The sequence below is a fragment of the Megalopta genalis genome, chromosome 17, assembly GCF_051020955.1.
Source record: "Megalopta genalis isolate 19385.01 chromosome 17, iyMegGena1_principal, whole genome shotgun sequence".
Taxonomy (NCBI): Eukaryota; Metazoa; Arthropoda; class Insecta; order Hymenoptera; family Halictidae; genus Megalopta; species Megalopta genalis.
In genome coordinates this window covers 4,432,643-4,452,996 of record NC_135029.1, presented here as the reverse complement: position 1 = coordinate 4,452,996, position 20,354 = coordinate 4,432,643, and the positions used below count along the sequence as shown (strand labels likewise).

General features: G+C 34.7%; 1 protein-coding gene across 10 annotated transcripts in view; it reads right to left on the bottom strand.

The window, feature by feature from the left end:
* The window catches only part of LOC117227984 (uncharacterized), a 736,131-nt gene that overhangs the window by 132,496 nt on the left and 583,281 nt on the right, over positions 1-20,354 (bottom strand). For 7 of the 10 annotated variants that reach the window (XM_076527154.1, XM_076527157.1, XM_076527156.1 and 4 more), the window contains one exon: positions 20,054-20,074. The exons of the other annotated variants lie outside the window; for them this stretch is intronic. In XM_076527154.1, coding sequence (XP_076383269.1) covers positions 20,054-20,074 — 21 coding nt within the window. The remainder of the gene's footprint in view (positions 1-20,053; positions 20,075-20,354) is intronic. 10 annotated transcript variants of the gene reach the window in all.

The window sequence follows — 20,354 nt, the reverse complement described above, 5'->3', positions numbered from 1 at the left end:
TTACAATAATGCCAAACCTTTAAAATGACTAGATTAACTTAAATAAATATCCATTGTTAGTATAAAATTGACGCCTTAGAAAAGCATGCGCCTCTGAAGCGTATGGTTATCTTTTATGTACGTTGTCATATGGTTATCTTTCTAGGGTTAATACCGAGTACCATTTATTGAGACGATTAACAGAGGAAAGACATTTCCATCTGACTCGTGTTTCTTAAAATTCATATAGGCAATTTTTATTCTGCACAAAAATTTGCAGGCTCGTTAACAGACTAAAATCAAGAATAATAAATTGTTATAATTTAGTTAATGAAATAGAAATTCGAAATATATAATCCATTGTGTTGGTTGATCGATCCTCCTCATATAATTGAATTTTTCACCAACTGTACCAAAGGATCCACCAAACCATCATATATTATATTCCATTATATTATGTATTATATTATATATCATAACCATCATATTATACATATATCAGTTTTCTTAGATGAAATCAGTGAATTCGAAGAACACCTATTGGGACTAATTCAGTTCACCGGCGACTTACACCTCAGATATCTTATTTAGATAATAAACCTTGCTCGTTAAATCTTACAATGATTTAAACACAGAATAGTCGCTAACAACCTGCGACGTTGACGCGACTTTCAACAAAAAAATAAACAGATTCGCCAAACGGACAATTCATAACTAGGATAATGAATAACTCGAATAGTAAATAACCGAATAACATATTTAAACACGATTGTATCCGAATAACGCTCGTTACTGCGTTCTTGCTACAAAATCCGTAGACAAGTTCTAAAGACGGTGGAGCAAATTTTTCGGCACGCACGGAATCATTGACAGCGGAACGGCAGGCATGGAGGAGTCCGCAACGAGGAGAGCTCGCTCGCGATGAGCGTCATAGAATATACGTTTCAATTTTCTCCTCGAGCGGCGTCGGGCAACCTTTGTTCGTTTCGAAGAAAATTAACTTCGTTAAAACACCGGCGCTCGGAGAAACAACGGTTCTAGAGCGCGGAGCGCGGCGCGAGATTAATTGAGAATACAGCTTTGAGACTACAAGATTGACTCGGTGATCCGCGCGCGAGCTGCAGGTAATGCCGAAAGCAGACTGTAAGCAGACTTTGAAGGACCGCTAGGCTTATAGGATCCCAAGGGAAATAGAATCTCAAGGTATCGCGGAGCCGACGTAACTCGGCTAAGTCGAATATAAATACATGTACGCCCACGCTCTGGTCGATGTGTCTCTGCGAAAAGCAGTTACTTCCGGAAGGAACGCCGCGCCGGCGAAGTGAAAAAAAGGAGTCCTTGGAATCGGGAAGATTGCCTTTGGATTCCGGTCTTGTCGAGAATTTCGAGTTACTCGTCCGAATGCATAGGTAAAACCAGGGGGATCGGAGAAGTTCTGGAACTTCTTAATGGGTTCTGCTTAACCTCTTGCTTTACCACTTATTTTCAAAGAAAGCAAGAAGAGAAGCAACAGGAAACCAAACGTGTAGTTAGTTGCAGATTCGTAGTGTTAATAGTATAATTTTATAATATTTCTGTTGAAATTTTAGCCTCGAACAAAAATTAATCTATAGTTTACTTAGTAAGATATCTTCAGTTAAGATATCGGTTTACATTTCGCCGTCAGCGGGCAGCGACGGTGATGTAAACTGTATACAGGGTGTCCCACAATTATTTTAACAGCCGAAAATGAGGGGTAGCTGAGGTCATTTGAAGTAACTTTTTCCTTTGCGAAAATGCAATCCGCGGCTTTGTTTACGAGTTATTAACGAAAAACACTGGCCAATGAGAGGTAACGGTATGGATATGTGATAAGTAAACTCGCGGATTTTATGCATTTATAAAAATATTTAAGGATATCGTGACATTATTTCCGGCTTATTAAAATCATCGAAAGACTTGGAGACAATAAAAAAATTTTAGAACATCCTTACATTATTTCCGACTTATTAAGTAAGTAAATTAAGTAAATTTCTCTAACGAACATATCCCTTACGTCCTTTAACACGATTATTATTTATTAAATTAGCGTTGCGAGTCATTCATTGAACTGTGTTCGGACACGAAATTATTTAAATTAAAATATTATTTACGTACTTTGTTAATTTTCACTGTACACCTTGCTTAAAAATTTCATATGTTACACACAAGGTGTCATGCACACTAGAAAATTAAAACGGCCGTCACGGTTAAATTACTTACTATTTCGAGTCCGAAAAATTAGTGAATATTCTTCAGACGTTCTAAAGTAAAGGTGAACAGCGTTTTTCTTAAAAATATCACTGTTACGTAGTAAAAAAAAACCCGGAAAATTCTCGCTTCGCGACTTGTTCAATACTTCGAACGCGGCTCGAGTCCGTCCCGACCTTCTGTCAAAGCCTCGTGCTGCGGACTCTCTCGCGGACCCTCTCTCTCGCACCGTCACCTCTCATTGGCCAGTGTTTTTCGTTAATAACTCGTAAACAAAGCCGCGGATTGCATTTTCGCAAAGGAAAAAGTTACTTCAAATGACCTCAGCTACCCCTCATTTTCGGCTGTTAAAATAATTGTGGGACACCCTGTATATTAGATGCCGCGATACATCATCGCCGGTACCTTTTGATATACATCGTGCCCTGACTGTTTGAGGGTCCCAGCGTCACGTATACAATGTAAAACGCGACAAATAAAACGTCTCTGATTGGTGGACACGACGAACCCAAAAAGGGTATAAAAGAAGCGTTTCTTCTTACCGGACTCTCAGTAGTTTGGTCGCTCGATCGGTTTCGCTCATATACCTTCTCTCAATAAAGGATTAAAATAAAGTCTTCTAAAGCAAAGAATTAGAATCATTTCCATTCCATAATCCCAATAATTTCTTAATGTTTTTTAAATTCGTTAGATATTGGGTTGTTGCGAAAGTAATTTCGGTTTTCCAAATAAATAGCTTACAAAAAACCCGAAATTACTTTGCAATAACCTAATAAGTTATTATATTTTATTTCAGCGTATTTTATTAATTTTATTTTATCGCACGGTATATTGATATTATATACATATATGGAGACGGGATCGCACACTTGTAATTCGTAAGAAAATTCAACGAAGTTCATTATTTGCAAAGGCGCGTGCGTGTGCAGACGATTTAATTTAACGCAACCCTATGCGAGGAGATGTCGAAAAATTAAACTACAATATTTCTGTTTTTGTTTCATAAATGTTTCGGCGGTGAAATGTAATTAACGAATGTCTTTCCGAAAAAATATAGCAGACATTTTTCCCCCAAAAGTTCTCTTGTCTCTTTATGGTAAAACTATTCAAATATTCATGGAAACAGCGTCCCTTAGCATAATTCAAACGAGGAGGCGGGTAAGCGATTAGTCTGCTAATTGCAACTGTTGTAATTTTGGTAATCGGAGCGACTGTTGTTCAAAGGTTCGGATTGTTTCTTCCTAATTACTCGATTCATCTCACCACTTTTACGTCAAAGTGACGTACTAACTTTTGTATAATAGCTGCGCCATTGTTGCGAGAACAATGTTGAACTCGCGAAATTAGCTGACAGCGTTACTTAAAAAAAAAAAAAAAATATTAATGAAAACAGGGGTCTCCACAGTTGGTGGGAACAGGGAACAGAAAATCCGACAGTTTCAAGTGGCGGATTCCGTCGCGTCAATTTTCAAACTTCAATCGAAATTCTGACGGGTGCACAAACACCGTATAAATATTGATTTTCGGTAGGCCGTTTGTTTGAACACGTGATGTGCATTATTACCAGTTTCACCTGGAAATGGCGGTTCGTTGAAAGAGGCACGCTGATAGGTTTATTGCCAACGTTCCGCGCGATATACGTTTATCGGAGCTATTGTCAAAGGATTTTCCAACCCTCTCTCCCTCTCTCGAAAAACGATATCTACAATTATTAATCGATGTTCAAAACGAAACTAGTAAAGTGGCTTCAAATTTTGCGGCTGCAATGGATAATAAAATTCTCGCAAAATAGCATTGCGGCACGATGTGAATATATTTTTGTATATTTCTATTATAAAAGAAAAGAAATCAGCACTTTATTCTAAACGAGAAGAATCCAGTATTTTATTATAAATGAAAAGAATTCAATACGCTAAATGGCGAGCGCGCAACGTTCTGGTCCCCGGGGGCGGCCGTTTTCCTTAAAGTGCATCGAATCGGAATGATTAAAAAGCGGTCACGCGATTTTTCTTCTTTTCCATAACAGCGACAAGAAAAACGAAACGGCCCCGGCGTGATTCCCTGCGCGCGTTCCCGATACTACGTAATTTTAATAAATTACCCCCGGAGGATGAACGTAGGAAATTACATCGGGTACCATCACCACGGATTTATGAGGCGAATTTAATTTACAAATTTAATTGCGAAATACGGAGGATGATACTTTGGAAAAAAAGGAACGGCCAGAGGAACGGGGAAAGAACGCTACGGGCAGACGAGATATTGCTGACGACGGAGTAGCATTCCAGCGATAAATCTATCGTCTCCGTCCACGGTAGAAATTAAAATCTCGAAAGACGAGGAGACCGTTTCAATTATTTCGAATCTTCTTAAAAGGACAGTTTAGGACCGCCGCGATTACTGTTTGGATCGGGTTGAGTATAAATTACTGGGCCATGGTATAATCCGGGTGCAACCGAAAGCGCACCGTGTACACGCGAATTAAATGTTGGGATTAAGCTTGTTTTTCTTTGATCGAATTAACGTGTATTTCCTGTGCCTCCTATCTCCACTTGTATCAATATTTTAGTCGATCGTTCGCCAAAGTAAATAACTCCGTGCAACGAAATATTTATTGAAAGATATCCTAACAAATATCGTATAGATGCATTGTTGCGAGCGCGTAACGTTTATGGTTTATATGATGTTCAACAGGGGAATTAATCGATTCGTTAAATGAAGTATGGGAATTGCTATCATACACGCGTAACAAAAGTCAATGCAACTATTCCGATTTTGTTACCGTTATTAACGTTGCTATTAATGTGATCAGATTTCATTGTTGTGGCCGTTACCGTTAACGTAAACAAACTATTCATTTGTTAATATTCAGACTGCTGTACAGAATATCGATGCACGAAGTTAAACGTTTTTATAAGCTTTATGCGTTTGTATTTGTATTACTGTAACAACTTGGAGTTAACAGCGTCCTGAAATAAACTGTTCGATGTTTGATCACCATGAATAATTTCGCCTTTTGGTGGTGTGCGATACAATGCTATCAAGGAAATATTTTTCGAAGCAAGTAGATATTACAAAATTTGTGTAAATAGAAAATACAATCAGTAGCGATATGCTATAATACAGGTGTTAGAACAATATAATTGCTAGAACAGAAACAATTCTATCGATAACAAGTGTAGTGTTCAGCCCGTGGACACGGAACATAGTAAACATTTTGAAAAACAAATAAAAAGCTTGTAATAACATACTGATTATGTGAGAACTTGCAAATACCGCTACATTTTCGCTACCAAATTTTCAGAAGGAAATAAATGAATTACATACTTTACATGCTAGAAATACATTTCAATGCGTCAATTCGTTATTATTTTATTATTCGTTTTATTATAAATTAATAAAAATTCCTCTGACCGATTCCTGTTTAATCTTATTAATAAATCAAGACTATATTAAAACTGATGTCTACATAACTTATTACCAAGACTGCGGATGTTAGTGCAAAAGAAAAATTGTCTGCATTAAAAGAGAGACGATGAAACTACGGAGACATTTATTTTTCATGTTAAACATTTCAATGAGTTGACAGTGATGCAGTAGAATTTTTCATTTTTTTAAATATTTTCCCTGTCATTTGATTTATTCATCTTTATCATACATGCATAAAGTGCATACATTTATTTCATGTCTTAATCATTTTAATTAGCTGAAAATAATGCAACGCGATATCTAAATTCTTCGAATGATTTCACTGTTTCGCATTTGATCCACTAATTTTTGTTATAAATGCATAAAATCCGCAGCCCACTCATTACGCGTTACGATCGCACGAGTGTTATTAAAAGTGTTTACCTGCACGAAACTTGTTTACATTTTAAACGCAGCAAAACATAATTTCCACAGCGAGATGGCCCACTTTTACTCCATAACACATTTTTCAACTTTCAGACGTCCAATTACGGTTCTACCTTGTTATTCTTTCCATTTGTTATGCCTCGACGTTTCGGGAACCGAAGTGGTTAAAAAAGAAATGAAGAAACTCAGCAATGCACGTGAATTTCCATCTTCAGCGAGCATATTAGAACTCTTTGTTCGAACATTTTGCAGCCTCGATTTCATATAGGACATTCGGCCAATGTTAATCGAAATTGACGACTGAAATTGCTGTTAATCGTTAACTATTAACCACTAAAGTAGGAATTCCCCTAAATATAATAAAGTGATAAACATGATAAAGGCAATTCTTAGCGACATAAAAATATCCATTCAATTCCGTTCAAAAATCAATAATTTTTCATTGCTTTTTTCAATCAACTATTGACGATTAATTTGATCAATCAACGATTAACGTCAATCGACGATTTTTCGACTATTAATATCTTTAATCGTTTTCATCAATCATTGAGGTAAAAAGGGTCAATGTTACCATTGTATAATAAACCCAATTGACAACAAACACTCAATAAGCATCGAATGAAATGCACTACATGATGCAAAATTTGTTGTCATTCAAACTAATTGGAATCTTTGCGAAAGTTTTTTTTTTACTAAATGTTCAATAAACTAGTCCTTCTAACATCTCAAAAAAATTCAAGCCATGTGGTCAATTTTTAAAAAGTTATTATGTTGTGACAAGTGCACACAGACTTTTCTTACCGAATGTATATACACAAAACTAGAAATCATTTTTATTAAAAAATACATTACATGAATAGTTCTTTTTCTGTAAAAATTATTATTATTTTCTATATGTAAGAATTGGGAACAAATTCAATTTACCAACTAGAAAATGTCTAAAGGTAGAAATAATATAGCAATGTTATTATTAAAAATTATTATTTATTACCATAATACCAAATTTGTCAGTTAATCGTAACTAATGACCAACCAAACTATCATGACGAACGTTTACATTTGCCTCGACTGCTTAAATTATTCGTTAATCATGATCGCTTGATTACTTAATAATGGTAATCGCTAATCATGAACATGATTTCGTGTCAGTCATAATTGTTAATCATCGATCAGATGACTTAATGCCCAACTCTGGGTCGTGCCGACCCAATTTCCGTACAAGAATTAGCTCGATCGAATCAGTCACGTTGAAAAAGTTGCTGTTTCAATGGCTCCTAAACCGTTGCTCCATCATTTTCTCTTTCGCGTTGCACGCGCTGGTTTTCAGCGCACAGACACAACTGGAGACGATTAATTAGAAATTCAAGTCTTTCATATAACGTTCCCGGTAGTCTAGCGGCATTATTGAATCACGGCGAGTAGTCTTTGAAGCACTTACAAGAGAATACATTCCCAAGAGGAATAGGTACCACGCCCTAGCCGTGGGGTAACTTGGACCAGAATAAACGAGAGAGATTCTGCGTGGATTACGGGAACACTTCTTACTCGTATATTAGAATTCACGATAAAATTGCAGAAAGAAGTATTAAGCGTAATTCAGTCTGTAAGAGGAATTTCTGGAATTTGAAGAGACCCAAAGCAGCGGAGGTACAATTCTGGAAACGCGTCCGGCGAAACAATGTTCGCATAATGCAGCCACGATTTATTCCATGTGGAAATGAGTTCCTTCCGATCAACTTCGCGCGGAAAATACGGATATTCAAATGAAGATATTGTCGTACTCTTTGACGCTTTTGAAGCAGAGTATTAAGAACATGGCACTCTGATATATCAGAACTTCCGACGTAATCCAATAAATCAATAATATGTACACAGGGCGACCTGTGCTATGCAGAGTTGGGCATTATTTGAATTGTTATTCGTCTAAAATAATTATACGAACGAATTTGTTTTAATCGGATATTTTATTCGAATAATAATTTATTATTCCTAACAAACTATTTTATCGATTTATCTGAATAATTCTTTATTCGAATAAAATATTCGAATAGAGATTGTAAAATCATTCGAATAATAATGCGAATAATTGTTGACTGTATTTATTTTGACGTAATTTTTAGAATCGGTTATCTTCTTTACTGTTCGATTGAAATGATATCGTATGTACGTCTACTTCTTGTTATTTTTACAACAACACTTTCCGATGCGAAAGTTAAAAAATAAAGCGAACTGAATAAATTGTGAACATAACACCTTATTCGAAACAGAACATTTTCGTTTAAATTGAGTTTTGTCTGATTAAATTCATGTACGAATAAATACTTATTCGAGTAATATATTTCCTATTCGAATGGAACCTTAATCGAATACATTTTTCTTCGCATCAATTATTATCTAGGTTAATTTTCTTTCGTTTGAATATGTGTTCGATAGTACCCATTCTTAATTAATTTTATGTATTATTGCACTTGGCTCAACATCTTCCTAAATACAATAAGATTGAGTCGACTATCGTTTAATGTTTCTGTTTCTTTATTCTGTATACGTGTTGCATTTCAGTTCAACCGCACTGTGCGATGCATCGTTGCTACAACACTTTCCGCTGCGAAAGTTAAAAAATAAAGCGATCTGAATAAATTGTGAACATAACACCTTATTCGAAACAGAACATTTTCGTTTAAATTGATTTTTGTCTGATTAAATTCATGTACGAATAAATACTTATTTAAGTAATATATTTCCTATTCGAATGGAACCTTAATCGAATAAATTTTTCTTCGCATCAATTATTATCTAAGTTAATTTTCTTTCGTTTGAATATGTGTTCGATAGTGCCCATTCTTAATTAATTTTATGTATTATTGCACTTGGCTCAACATCTTCCTAAATACAATAAGATTGACTCGACTATCGTTTAATGTTTCTGTTTCTTTATTCTGTATACGTGTTGCATTTCAGTTCAACCGCACTGTGCGATGCATCGTTGCTACAAATTCAAACAATCAAACTTTTGTAGTTACTGACGAAACCGTAGCACAGTCGGTTTTAGTCTCGTGTATCTTTCCGCTGATTTCAGTAGAAAATAAGTTTGGAAAGTCTAAGTGGGAGCAATCAGCGTGTATTTAAAGTTTCTGGTAGACTGATAAATAATGCGTTAATAGCTGCTATTCGTGGAATCGCCAGGGATGCCGTACCACGTCAATAAAACCGTTCCTTGAGGTAGCCACGTTATAGTCCTCTTACGATAGTTACGTTTCTCTAGCCCACAGTTATCCCATCATGTTGGGCTCACAGCCCCTTTTCGAAACAGCTTTCCAAGGAGACCATAGTGCTTCAAACTGTATTAAATTTTTAAGCATTAAGCTACCATGCGTGGATATCTAGAAAGTAAATAGTTACTAAAATATGTAAGATAAAGTATCAGAATTTCTCTTATAATAAATAACGATCTAACAAAATAGATATTTCAATACGATGTATATTCTAAAAACTATAAAATAATTTGAATACGTTAGAGATTTTCAAAACATTGTTTTTTAATTACTCTTTCAGAGTTTCACAACTATTTATGCATAATATATGACTTCCAGCAGTTCTATATTTTATCAAGAATATTTTGTCAAGTTTAATTAATGTTTCCATTGTTCCAAACTATTTCTTTAATATTGTGGGTGTCGATTCTATTTAATTTCACATTTTATTGAATATAATAAATCAATTTTATCATGAACGTTCATACGAGCTTAATTAATATTTTTGTTGCTACCAAATAGGTCTTTTCAATATCGTAGTCTATTTGAAGCTGATTTCCAAAATTGTCAACATTTCATCATGATTGTGCTTGGTCAAGTTTAATTATGTTTTCTTTGTTTCTAAATACTTGATTTTAATATCATCGACTATTTAGATCTGGTTTCCAAAATTGTCTACCACTAATCGCTAACGTTTTGTGTCACGTTTAATTAATGCTTTTCTTCGCTCTTCAATACTTTTTCAACATCCTCGGCTATATAGTATCAGTGTCCTAAAATTATCTGCGTTTTCTCATGGACGTTTAGTGAACTTCAATTACTATTTCTTTTACCTTTTAATATTTCTGTAACATCGTCGAGCATTTAGAATTGTTTACCAAAATTGTCTATGTATATTTTATCACGATTGTGTAATCAAGGTTTTAGAATAGGTTTCCAATATTATCTACACAGTTTTACGCAAAACGTTGCTACGATTCAGCGAGCAACGTACAAAAATTCTGTCTTGGCCTAAACGGTTGGTGCGATCCGCTTTTCAACGTTGATTGTCCTTGAGAAGGTGCGCCATAGTATATACACATTATTAAATTCTCACGCTCCGTCAGGATAAACTCTGTCGACGGTATTCACGTTGGTTCAGCCGGGAAAGAATTAATTGACAAACTTAGAGCCTTGTAAGCTGGAAGATATTATTATTGGATCACGGGGAGTTGTGTACCCTGAGAAGGACCACCTACAACCGACAATTCCCTCGGGGTAATCGGGACCATGGGAGTAACGCGCCCGAGTAGTTCAACTGAAATAAACGAGGGAGATTCGTCGTGGGTTCCAGGAATAAGGTTTAGATTCTGGATATCCATGACGCGAAACGGTAACGCACAAGATTGAGTAGTATGCCGCTGCCTCGAAGAAGGTACTACTGTGATCAAAAAGTAAGGTGAAATTGTCATTTAAAACTCCCGGACATTAGGAAGGCAGGCAATTGTTTTTTTCCTAGGTTGGTAGGACTGTCTATAACAATTGCCAAGCGTCTGTTTGTTGAAAGGTTTAATTATCTCCGAGTTACACGTGTTTTAGTAAACGACCAAAAGTGAATTTTTCGATTTTTACAATGGGTGATTTTGTTGAGCAAAGAACTTGCATCAAATTTTGTTTGCGGAACGAATATTCTTGTGCGGACACGTTGAAAATGTTGCGGAAGGCCTTTGGTGATCAAACTATGGCACAAAAAAACATTTATAAGTGGTACAACGAGTTCAAAGCGGGCCGAGAACGCGTTGAAGACGAACCGTGCTCTGGACGACCATCAACGTCTACCGACGAGGGCCACGTCCAAAAAAATCGAAGATTTGGTGCTTGAAAATCGTCGACTGACAATGAGAGACCTCGCTGATAGTGTTGGAATATCATTTGGCTCAGTCCAAACCATTTTGAAGGATGTTTTGTGTCTCAAACGCGTCAAGTCTCGATTGGTGCCATGTCATACTGCATTGGTTCTTCGCGACTTTTTTGCCAAAAACTCGACTCATATCGTTCCGCAACCACCGTATTCGCCTGATTTGGCTCCGTGCGACTTCTGGTTATTCAGCAAACTCAAAAAGCCAATGCGGGGACGCCGTTTTGACACGATTGAGGAGATAAAAACCGAATCGAAGAAGGTCTTGAAGGCTATACCGGAAAAAGACTATTCCGACTGTTTCGAGGACTGGAAAAAGCGTCGGAAACAGTGCGTTTTATCGGACGGGGATTACTTTGAAGGGGATGAAATTGATTTGGAAGAATAAATAAAGAATTTACATTTTATAAACAAATTCACCTTACTTTTTGATCACAGTAGTACATACCTAGTCAACTCTATCATCGCGTAACCATAGTCCCCTCAAGTGCATCACGTTCGGCGAGATATTCTAGTCTAGAACGTGAATATTTTAACTCATTTTTAGGATCTTTCCGCCGTAAAGCCACAAAATCTTTTGCTGTGAGACTTTTACGTGCTGCTACGTTTGTATCTCGGCAAAATCTATGAATAAGTAGAAGCATTCGAATTGATTTGAATAATAAGCGATTGTTATCGGTGTTTCAGGAAGACAGTGAAATAATTATTAGACTGCGGATACTCATGCGAAATAAAAATGGTCTAAGTTAATTTTAAGAAAGATAAGTTAGGCGAAAATGTCTTCTCTATTTTAACACTCGAACGGCTTTTTTGACAATAGTATAACTGCGTGTGCTTAGGATCACTTATAATTAATTTGTCAAATTTTTCAACGTATTTTTTAACGTACTTCTTCTAAACATGTTAATTTTTCTATGGAATGGAATAGAATATAAATAGAATATATAATAGAATATAATAACATTATATATATTATATTATATAATAATATTCTAGTAATAGAATATAAATAGAATATAGAATATAATGGAAATTTAAATTAGTGTTAATAATTGTAATAAGTTGGAAATAATGTAAGAACACACGCAGTCTAATAATAAGCGTTCCTAGAAAATTTAATCAGTTAGCTGTTTCTGACGAGCATTCTCCTCATAATACAGAACGTTGACATTTCTTTGTGTCAAATATACACGTCAAAGTGGTTAAGCAGGATCGTTATTAAATTATGTATTTTATAAAAGTGCTGTATTTAAACAAAACTTAATCAAATCAAACATATAAAATTACAGTAACTTACAGTAATCAGCACTTTTCAAAAAGATTGCAACAATTGATTGGTTAACGATGACGGTAGTGACGAACTCTTTCTTAAGTCAGAGAGTCAACATTGATTGATACATTTTTTCTTTTCTTTCGATGTGTCGAGTTTTATCGTTGCATGCGCATTTGTCGTTAATATAGTCTTCCCGATCAAATATATAAATAACTATAGTGGACACGCACAATTTATTTGATCGAATAGCTTTTGTCAGATGTATGCGATTGAAAGAGATAAAACGAATAGTAGCAGTTGGAAGACTGAGTACCGATATACTTGCGAGCTATAACATCGGAGCGGAATATTTTGGTTTGATTATAGCAACAGCTACAGCAGCAGGTGTACCGAAGGTGAATCCACAATTTCACATGCATCGCTTAAATAGATTCTGAAATACCGTAGCAGTTGACTCGAAAAATATGTTCGAAATATTTGTCGCTTCTTATTATTTCTTAATACAATGTTGTTATAAACTCTTATAGTTACAGTTAAGTAAATGTCGTTTCAAAAATATATTTTCTGAAACAACGGAACAAAATATTTAAATTTTCCGTTCTATTTTTAAATAAAATAAACTAGGCAAATAAGCTTTATGAAACATTGTAGTAGTGTTTATGTGTACGCGAACAACAGTCATGAATTTTAAATATTGTCACAGCATCAATATTGAAGTAATTATTCACCGAGGAGGCAAGCAATTTCTGTCGGATGACTCGCACGATATTTCACAAATAGCAGAATCAATCAAAATTTAAATGTTTGGGATATGTTCGAAGCATACGTCATTAACTTTGGAAAAGTACACGTCTATATACATGTATATAGATATATATATTCATGATTTTGAAGATGAAAATGTTAGTAACAATCTTTTTCCTTTTTCCTGCGATTCCAAAATCAATTACAATCATACTAAACTGCGGATATTATGCATTTAAAATGAGTATTTTCAAGTAAAAACAGTAGAGAGATTTAAAAAATTTAATAATGCCATTGCATTATTTCTAATCTAATAAAATTACTTAAAAAGGAATAAATTTTTTGTTTACCTTCTATTTCTTGCAATTGATCTAGACAATTTTTATTTTGCATACAAATTCGCAGCCCACTAATTACAAATCGTAAGTTGATATCAAGTCAAATTCATCAGGCAGAGTAGTTTTCTTGATGAACAATTATTGCAATTTTCATGAATTATGATCATTATTATTAAACAATATATAAAAATTTACCTACGTAATCTAGAAGCAGACAAATAATTCTATAGAATTTTCTGAATATCTTTCATTCAGTTCGTTATAAAAGATCATAGAATAAACCGTCTAATTAGCCGAAGAAATGGGAACCGAAGAATCCGCTAAAAAATCTCATTAAGAGCTTTGGATTTCTTTGAATAATTCCTGTTCTTTTATTGAGGCTGTTGAATACTTTTAGATAGGGTGGGCGCACCAGATGAGTGATGATCTTCACTTTTTAAATACCGGAATTCTTGGGTAATACTGATCGTTCAGATTTTCGATAACGACGCCTTGCACCACGGATTCCGATACCGATACAATATTAGTGCGCATTAAAGCTTCGCCGAAGCATTGTTGGCGAATTATTGGAATAATTTTTGCAGAAGAATTCTTACACCCGAAAGCCTCAACAAGAACAATATATAACGAAGTTTTGTGCCTTGAGTAATCGCCTAAACTTCTGCTATGGTGGGTATGCATCAGCATGTTTCAGCATGCAGATGAAAATTAATTATTAGCCGCAGATACGTGTACAAGCTTATCCTATTTCGTGGTGGATTTGAAACACTGGCATCTCTAATAAATTAGACCGCGGATTTTTATGCGAAATGAAACTTGTCTAAGTTGATTGTAAGAAACGTAGGTCAGATGAAAATGTCTTTCCTCATTTCATAATTTCAATAAGTTGTACATAAAATAACAATGTCCTCAAATTCTTCTGATGTTTTAACAATTTTGTTTCTGACCTAGCCATTTCTTGTCAAAAGTGCAAAAAATGCAATATGTAATAGAAACTTACATCTTCAGAAAAATAGTTCTCTACGCAGCTGTTGTATCTTGCAACTGATGCCAACAACTTTAATTTTGCATAAAAGTTCGCGATCTACAAATAATATACAGGGTCAGTGGATCAACTCTTTCGACTTAATTTTTCCTGTAAACTATATGTTGTGTAAAAAGATGTTTCGAATAAAAGTTGTTTGCTATAAAAAGGAGCGCACGCGGCAATAATTCATTTTGTGTTATTTTCCTATTTTATTAAAATACGAAGGTCACTTGACAACGTATGAAACACATATGTATCACTCGCATTGCTTAATCGCCTACATGTCTGCATTGATTCTAATGGTCAACATTTTGAGCATTTCTTGCATTAATAATCGACTAAAGAATCGATTCGAAATCGGATAAAATGGCTTGATTTTTTTGAGATGTTAGAGAAATTAGTTCACTGGACAATGTTTAAAGAAATTTTTATAAAAATTGATGAAATTGTCGACATATGCTTGTATGTTTCGGAGAAAAAGCGCTTTATTAATTTAGTTATCATCCTAGTTTATAATTTCTGTTAGCCATTGTCTAGTAAACTCCTTCTTCTATCATCGTATAAAAACAAACGTTTAAGTTACCTGGCCCAATTTTAGAAAAGTTATTCCGTCAAAACGGAAGTGTCCGAATATTTTCGTGGCCGATTGCATAAATTGAATTTGACCGTACCTCTAATCAGCACCGCATTCCCGCAAACGAAAACGCAAGAAGTACCGAATAGCCCCTATAGAAACGTCATCGTCGAACATATTTAGATCGTAGAATAGCAACAATTAATCTGATTGCCGGTGACGATCAATATTAGAGCGGCGGTTAAAAGCGCTAATGAGAGACGGGAAATTCGACTGACAGGGGCGACCCGGTTATCGCGTTATCATGGTTTATCACGGGTCGGGAGAAGGGAATTTAAGATGGCCCAAAAAGTAATTATCGGTTCCCGTTAATGTTAGATCTCGCGGCGCGACGCGGCGGCTGTACTTTCATTCCGCCACGTTATTGGAAAGATAATGGCGACGGTACAGGAAGAGATAAAAAAAGAAAGGGGAAAAGAGACGAGGAAAAAAAGAAGAAGAGAACCAGGGAAAAGAGAAAAACCACGTTCCGGGTCGCGACAAGAAATTCGGTATTTTCGGTGGGCACGATAACCGAACGTCTCCGATGTGCGCCGCCGGTCGGAAGGTATAGTATTATTGACTTCCGTGTTATCGTACGAGGGCCCGTGATATAGCATGTTGGCGCAGTATAACAGCCTTTGCCGGACGTAATGCAGAATTCGAGATTTCCGTTATGCAGTGGCCGAAAAGCACGGAAACTCGAGTACATCCGCGGATTAGCATAAACACTGTTGTCTTTCGAGGATCGAGTAGCAGTCACGGAAGAATTGATCTATCCTGTGGAAACAGCGTTAGGCGAAGGGCCAGGAGTGTTGCAGCTTTGAAAAGACAATAGAGGATGAATTGTTGCTGCGAGACAGCCGGTACTTTTATTATTGTCCGCCCTTTGCCTATTTATTATGCCGTGCAGTTTTCCTGAATCCGGAATCAGGAACCGTAAACATCAATGTTCTCGTTGGTTCATTTTAATGATTTGATTTTCCCTATGAACATGTACCACTGTAGATATCGATCATTTAAAACGAGGGATTACTCGAAGATTCTACAAATTAAAATGCTTCAAAAACATTGGAAATTTTTTTCCTGAATTCTTTTTTCGGATTAAAGTTTTCCTTTTAAAACTTTATATAAAATACGTATGTTTTGAACTGCGTACGTATATGTATGTAAAAAATATTTCCAAATAATTGCATTTGTCATGATAGGAATATGTAAATAAATTTAACATGAACACTTTGTATATGTGTATATGTATTACAATCGAAATCCAAAGATCTTTGTTGCATAATTGAATGCCAATTTTGATCTAGTTCAATGTAACGTGTTTAAATGTCACTATTCCTAGAATAGTACACGAAGGTTAAATTAATTTAATATTCGGAAAATAAATGTTGAAAACTAGGTAATATTTTCATTTCTTGTATTGACGAAAGAAAATCTATTCGAATATGTCATCTGTACAAATATCTATTCTCTCGATTCTACATGATAGAGTAAATAACACAAATCGTTTGTAATATCTCTTAGAGTAAAATGTGACTAATTCAGAAATCGGAAAATATTAAAAAGAGGATATTAAAAATTTGGAACTATTGCGAACACATTCCACGAATTCTAGAATCAATTTTGAAGTAGATATATCGTCGTAGAAGGGTCAATAGTTTTATAGTATATTTCTGTTGCATTTGATTTCTACAAAATATTTGGAAAGTAACATCGATCAGATGGAACTGTTTTTGTCATCGGAACTCAGATTTTATAAACCAAAATTTCCGTCGGTTCTCGGAGTTCGAACCCTCTTGAATTTCCCAGAGCCATGTTGTGCCGTATAGGTCCGCGGGTCGCGAACTTGGATCACGGTGGATATCGGGAAAGAAAATACAAAGAATCTAGCGAGACTTCGGAATACAAGTTTCGAAAAGAATGAATATAGAAATACAAGTCCTGGCCTTGTAATTTCTAGGATAGTTTCCGTTGATCCTGGAGGAACATTTGCTTCCAACTGGTTGGCGATCGAAATTACGATTCCTTCGGTTGTATTGGCGGTACGCTTCAGGAAGGGTACGAATAGATGCGGCTGTTCTATGCTAAACTATTCTCGCATGATTTGTCACAGACAATTCTAACTTGGTAATGGCAGAAATTGAATGCAACAGAAATATACAATTACAAATTTTAAGTTTCCACAAATAATCGTCCAGAATAAATATCGTAATGACAAATAATCAACAAGTGCAATAATAATCATAGATTTTCATCTTGTATTTATTTTGCTATTTAAACTCACAACGTATAATACCGCATTTAAAGAAAATTATTGTACATTGTTAAAGTTTTCTAATTATACAAAAAATACATTTCTAATTATATAAAAATGTAAAATCGAACGACGATTGCGAACGTATTAATAAAAATTCAAGTTCGAACATTCAACTTTGAGTGTAAATTTTAGTCATTATTTGTATAGTAATATACAAAATGTTTAGTAATATATTTGCAACACAGAAATGAAGCAAATAAACATCGAACGGTTTGGAAAGATACAACGTAAATAGCTTTTGGTATGTCAACTAATGTAGCTTATTTTAAATAATAAAAATATTCATGAAATGCTAAGATTATATCTACGCTAGACGCAATTGCATCATCGATGGCCAATATTTTCCAGATCGTTGAAATATAGATTCATTCGAATAGAATTAAATATACAGTCCAGGTCGCCATAGGTTACATGACCTAGTTCGTCTGACCTCACGTTCACCAAATAGAAAATATGGAAGCAAGAACCACTAACAACATTTATTTTTATTTGACACATTTCGTGCGAAGATAAACTTTCCGATTTAGAACAAAATTTTATCAGAGAGTCATGCAATAATAGAAGCCAAGCTGATATATTGTTCGACCAATAACAATTGTAATATGACTTTTCAAACATTAAATTATATCACCCAACCAGAATTGATTTCTAAATAATTGTAAATTTTGTAAGTTCAAACATTTTTACAAACGTTTAAGCTGTTTTTTAACATTGTATAAACATTGATCGTAAAATCCCCATTTGCGAGCTGAATTTTGTTGCAATTTTGATATTTATTTATATATATACAATATACAACATATATATATATATATATATATATATGTGATAGTGGGTAATAATAGATAATGCCTAAGAGCGGGGCATTCGAATTGTAAGTGGTCCGAATAGCCGGCTCTCGTAGAACAAAACATAATAAAATATTGTAAATCAATTTTCACCGATTTTCACCGATAGACAATTTTGTACCGAAAAAAATGTGGAAAATCGCTATACAAGTAAAACCAAATACAAGCAAAATGATTATATATATATATAGCGATTTTCCATATTTTTTTCGGTACAAAATTGTCTATCGGTGAAAATCGGTGCAAATTGATTTACAATATTTTATTATGTTTTGTTCTACGAGAGCCGGCTATTCGGACCACTTACAATTTGAATGCCCCGCTCTTAGGCATTATCTATTATTTAGTTAACTCGACGTTCTCTCTTTGCCCACTATCACACCATCAATTGTTCAGTACTATTGTCTAGAACCGCACCCGTAACGTGGCCGACAATCCTCGTGTATTTGTTGCCAGCTATTTGCAGAGAATAAATTATTTAACGACACGATGTAATGGTCAATTATAAGGTTCCGTTTTATATCAATTTGTAATTTGTGTATCGAACTATCACGACAATGCATAAAACAATTAGTGTGTACACTTGTAAGCAGATTACGGATATTTACACGAAATAAAAATATCTGCATCAATTGCAAGAAATGGAAACTAAATAGCAATTTCATTCTTTCGTTAACAGTTTTAACAGATTAAAAATAATACATTGACATTTCTAAATTAAAAAAATTTTTTTACTATTTTCAATTGCATTTGTCTTATTCTGCTGCCATATAAATCCATGAAATCCTCAGTCTAGTTATAAGTAATATCAACAGCAAAAGAATATCTCAAAATGTAAATTAAAAATGTGAAAATAAAATGTGTAAACGTTGCAGTCAGATTGTAGATTTTATGCATTCCCGATAAAAATTAATACGTGGAAACTGTGACGACATTATATGAATTTAATAATGTTACATAATTTCTGACTTATTGACAGTATCAATCTTCGAAGAGCGGTTTGCGTTTTGCCATTTTTGTCCAGAGTGTTCGAATCGTCATCTAATTATTGAATGTTTAGCAATTAGATTAAACAAATTGCCGTATCATTATAAACAATAGACTGTGATGAAGATTTCATACATTTACTAAATATAATTGTTGCTCATTTCTCCTAAATCGAAACAAAATTTGATATTTTTGTTATTAAAATCTAATATTGAAAGTGAATGAAGACAGCCTAGAAGCAAACTCTGTCTTGTTCTATTAAGAAATAAATTAAGGGCGAATAAGTGCTAATCGTCGTACAAGGGGTTAAAAATATGGTTGGAAAATTTAACGAATAAAACTGAAATTGTTAGGAAGGGCGACGATTGTATAGTTGTGAAAATGGTGAAAAGTTGAGAAAGAATGTTGCAGAAAGGAACTAATGATATTGCATGAACACACTCAATCTATTTACAGTGCAGTCATTTCGAATTTATTCGAAATCCATTCAAAATTAGAACACAATATCTTCAATTATTTATTTATAGTTTCAGCCAAAAAATAAAATCAGCTGAAACGAAACAATCGAAGCTCACAAAAAGTACATTGTATGTAGAAAATTTCGGAATAACGTAACACGCTATGTCGATGGAAAAATCTGACCATTGAAATTTTCAATTATCGCGAATTAAATCGAACTGCAAACTTACCAAGCGGGCGTTCACTTGCTCCTGAAAAACAAAAACACATTCATTAATAATATATCAGTTGCTGCATCATTAAATTCTTGTATGCGAATTTTTTCATCAACTAAACGTGCCGCTTAATACGTGTTTGCTTCGCTATTTTAAATTTCATGCAATTTTGACCTGAATGCATTTCTCTGGAAAATCGTGAAACATTGCAGTATTTTACGTTAACGTTGCTGCGCAATGCATCGTTTCTGGTCGAGTCGGGAACTTTTGACTATTTGCCACACTTGCCAGTGCCGAAAGAAGTCTTGAAATTACT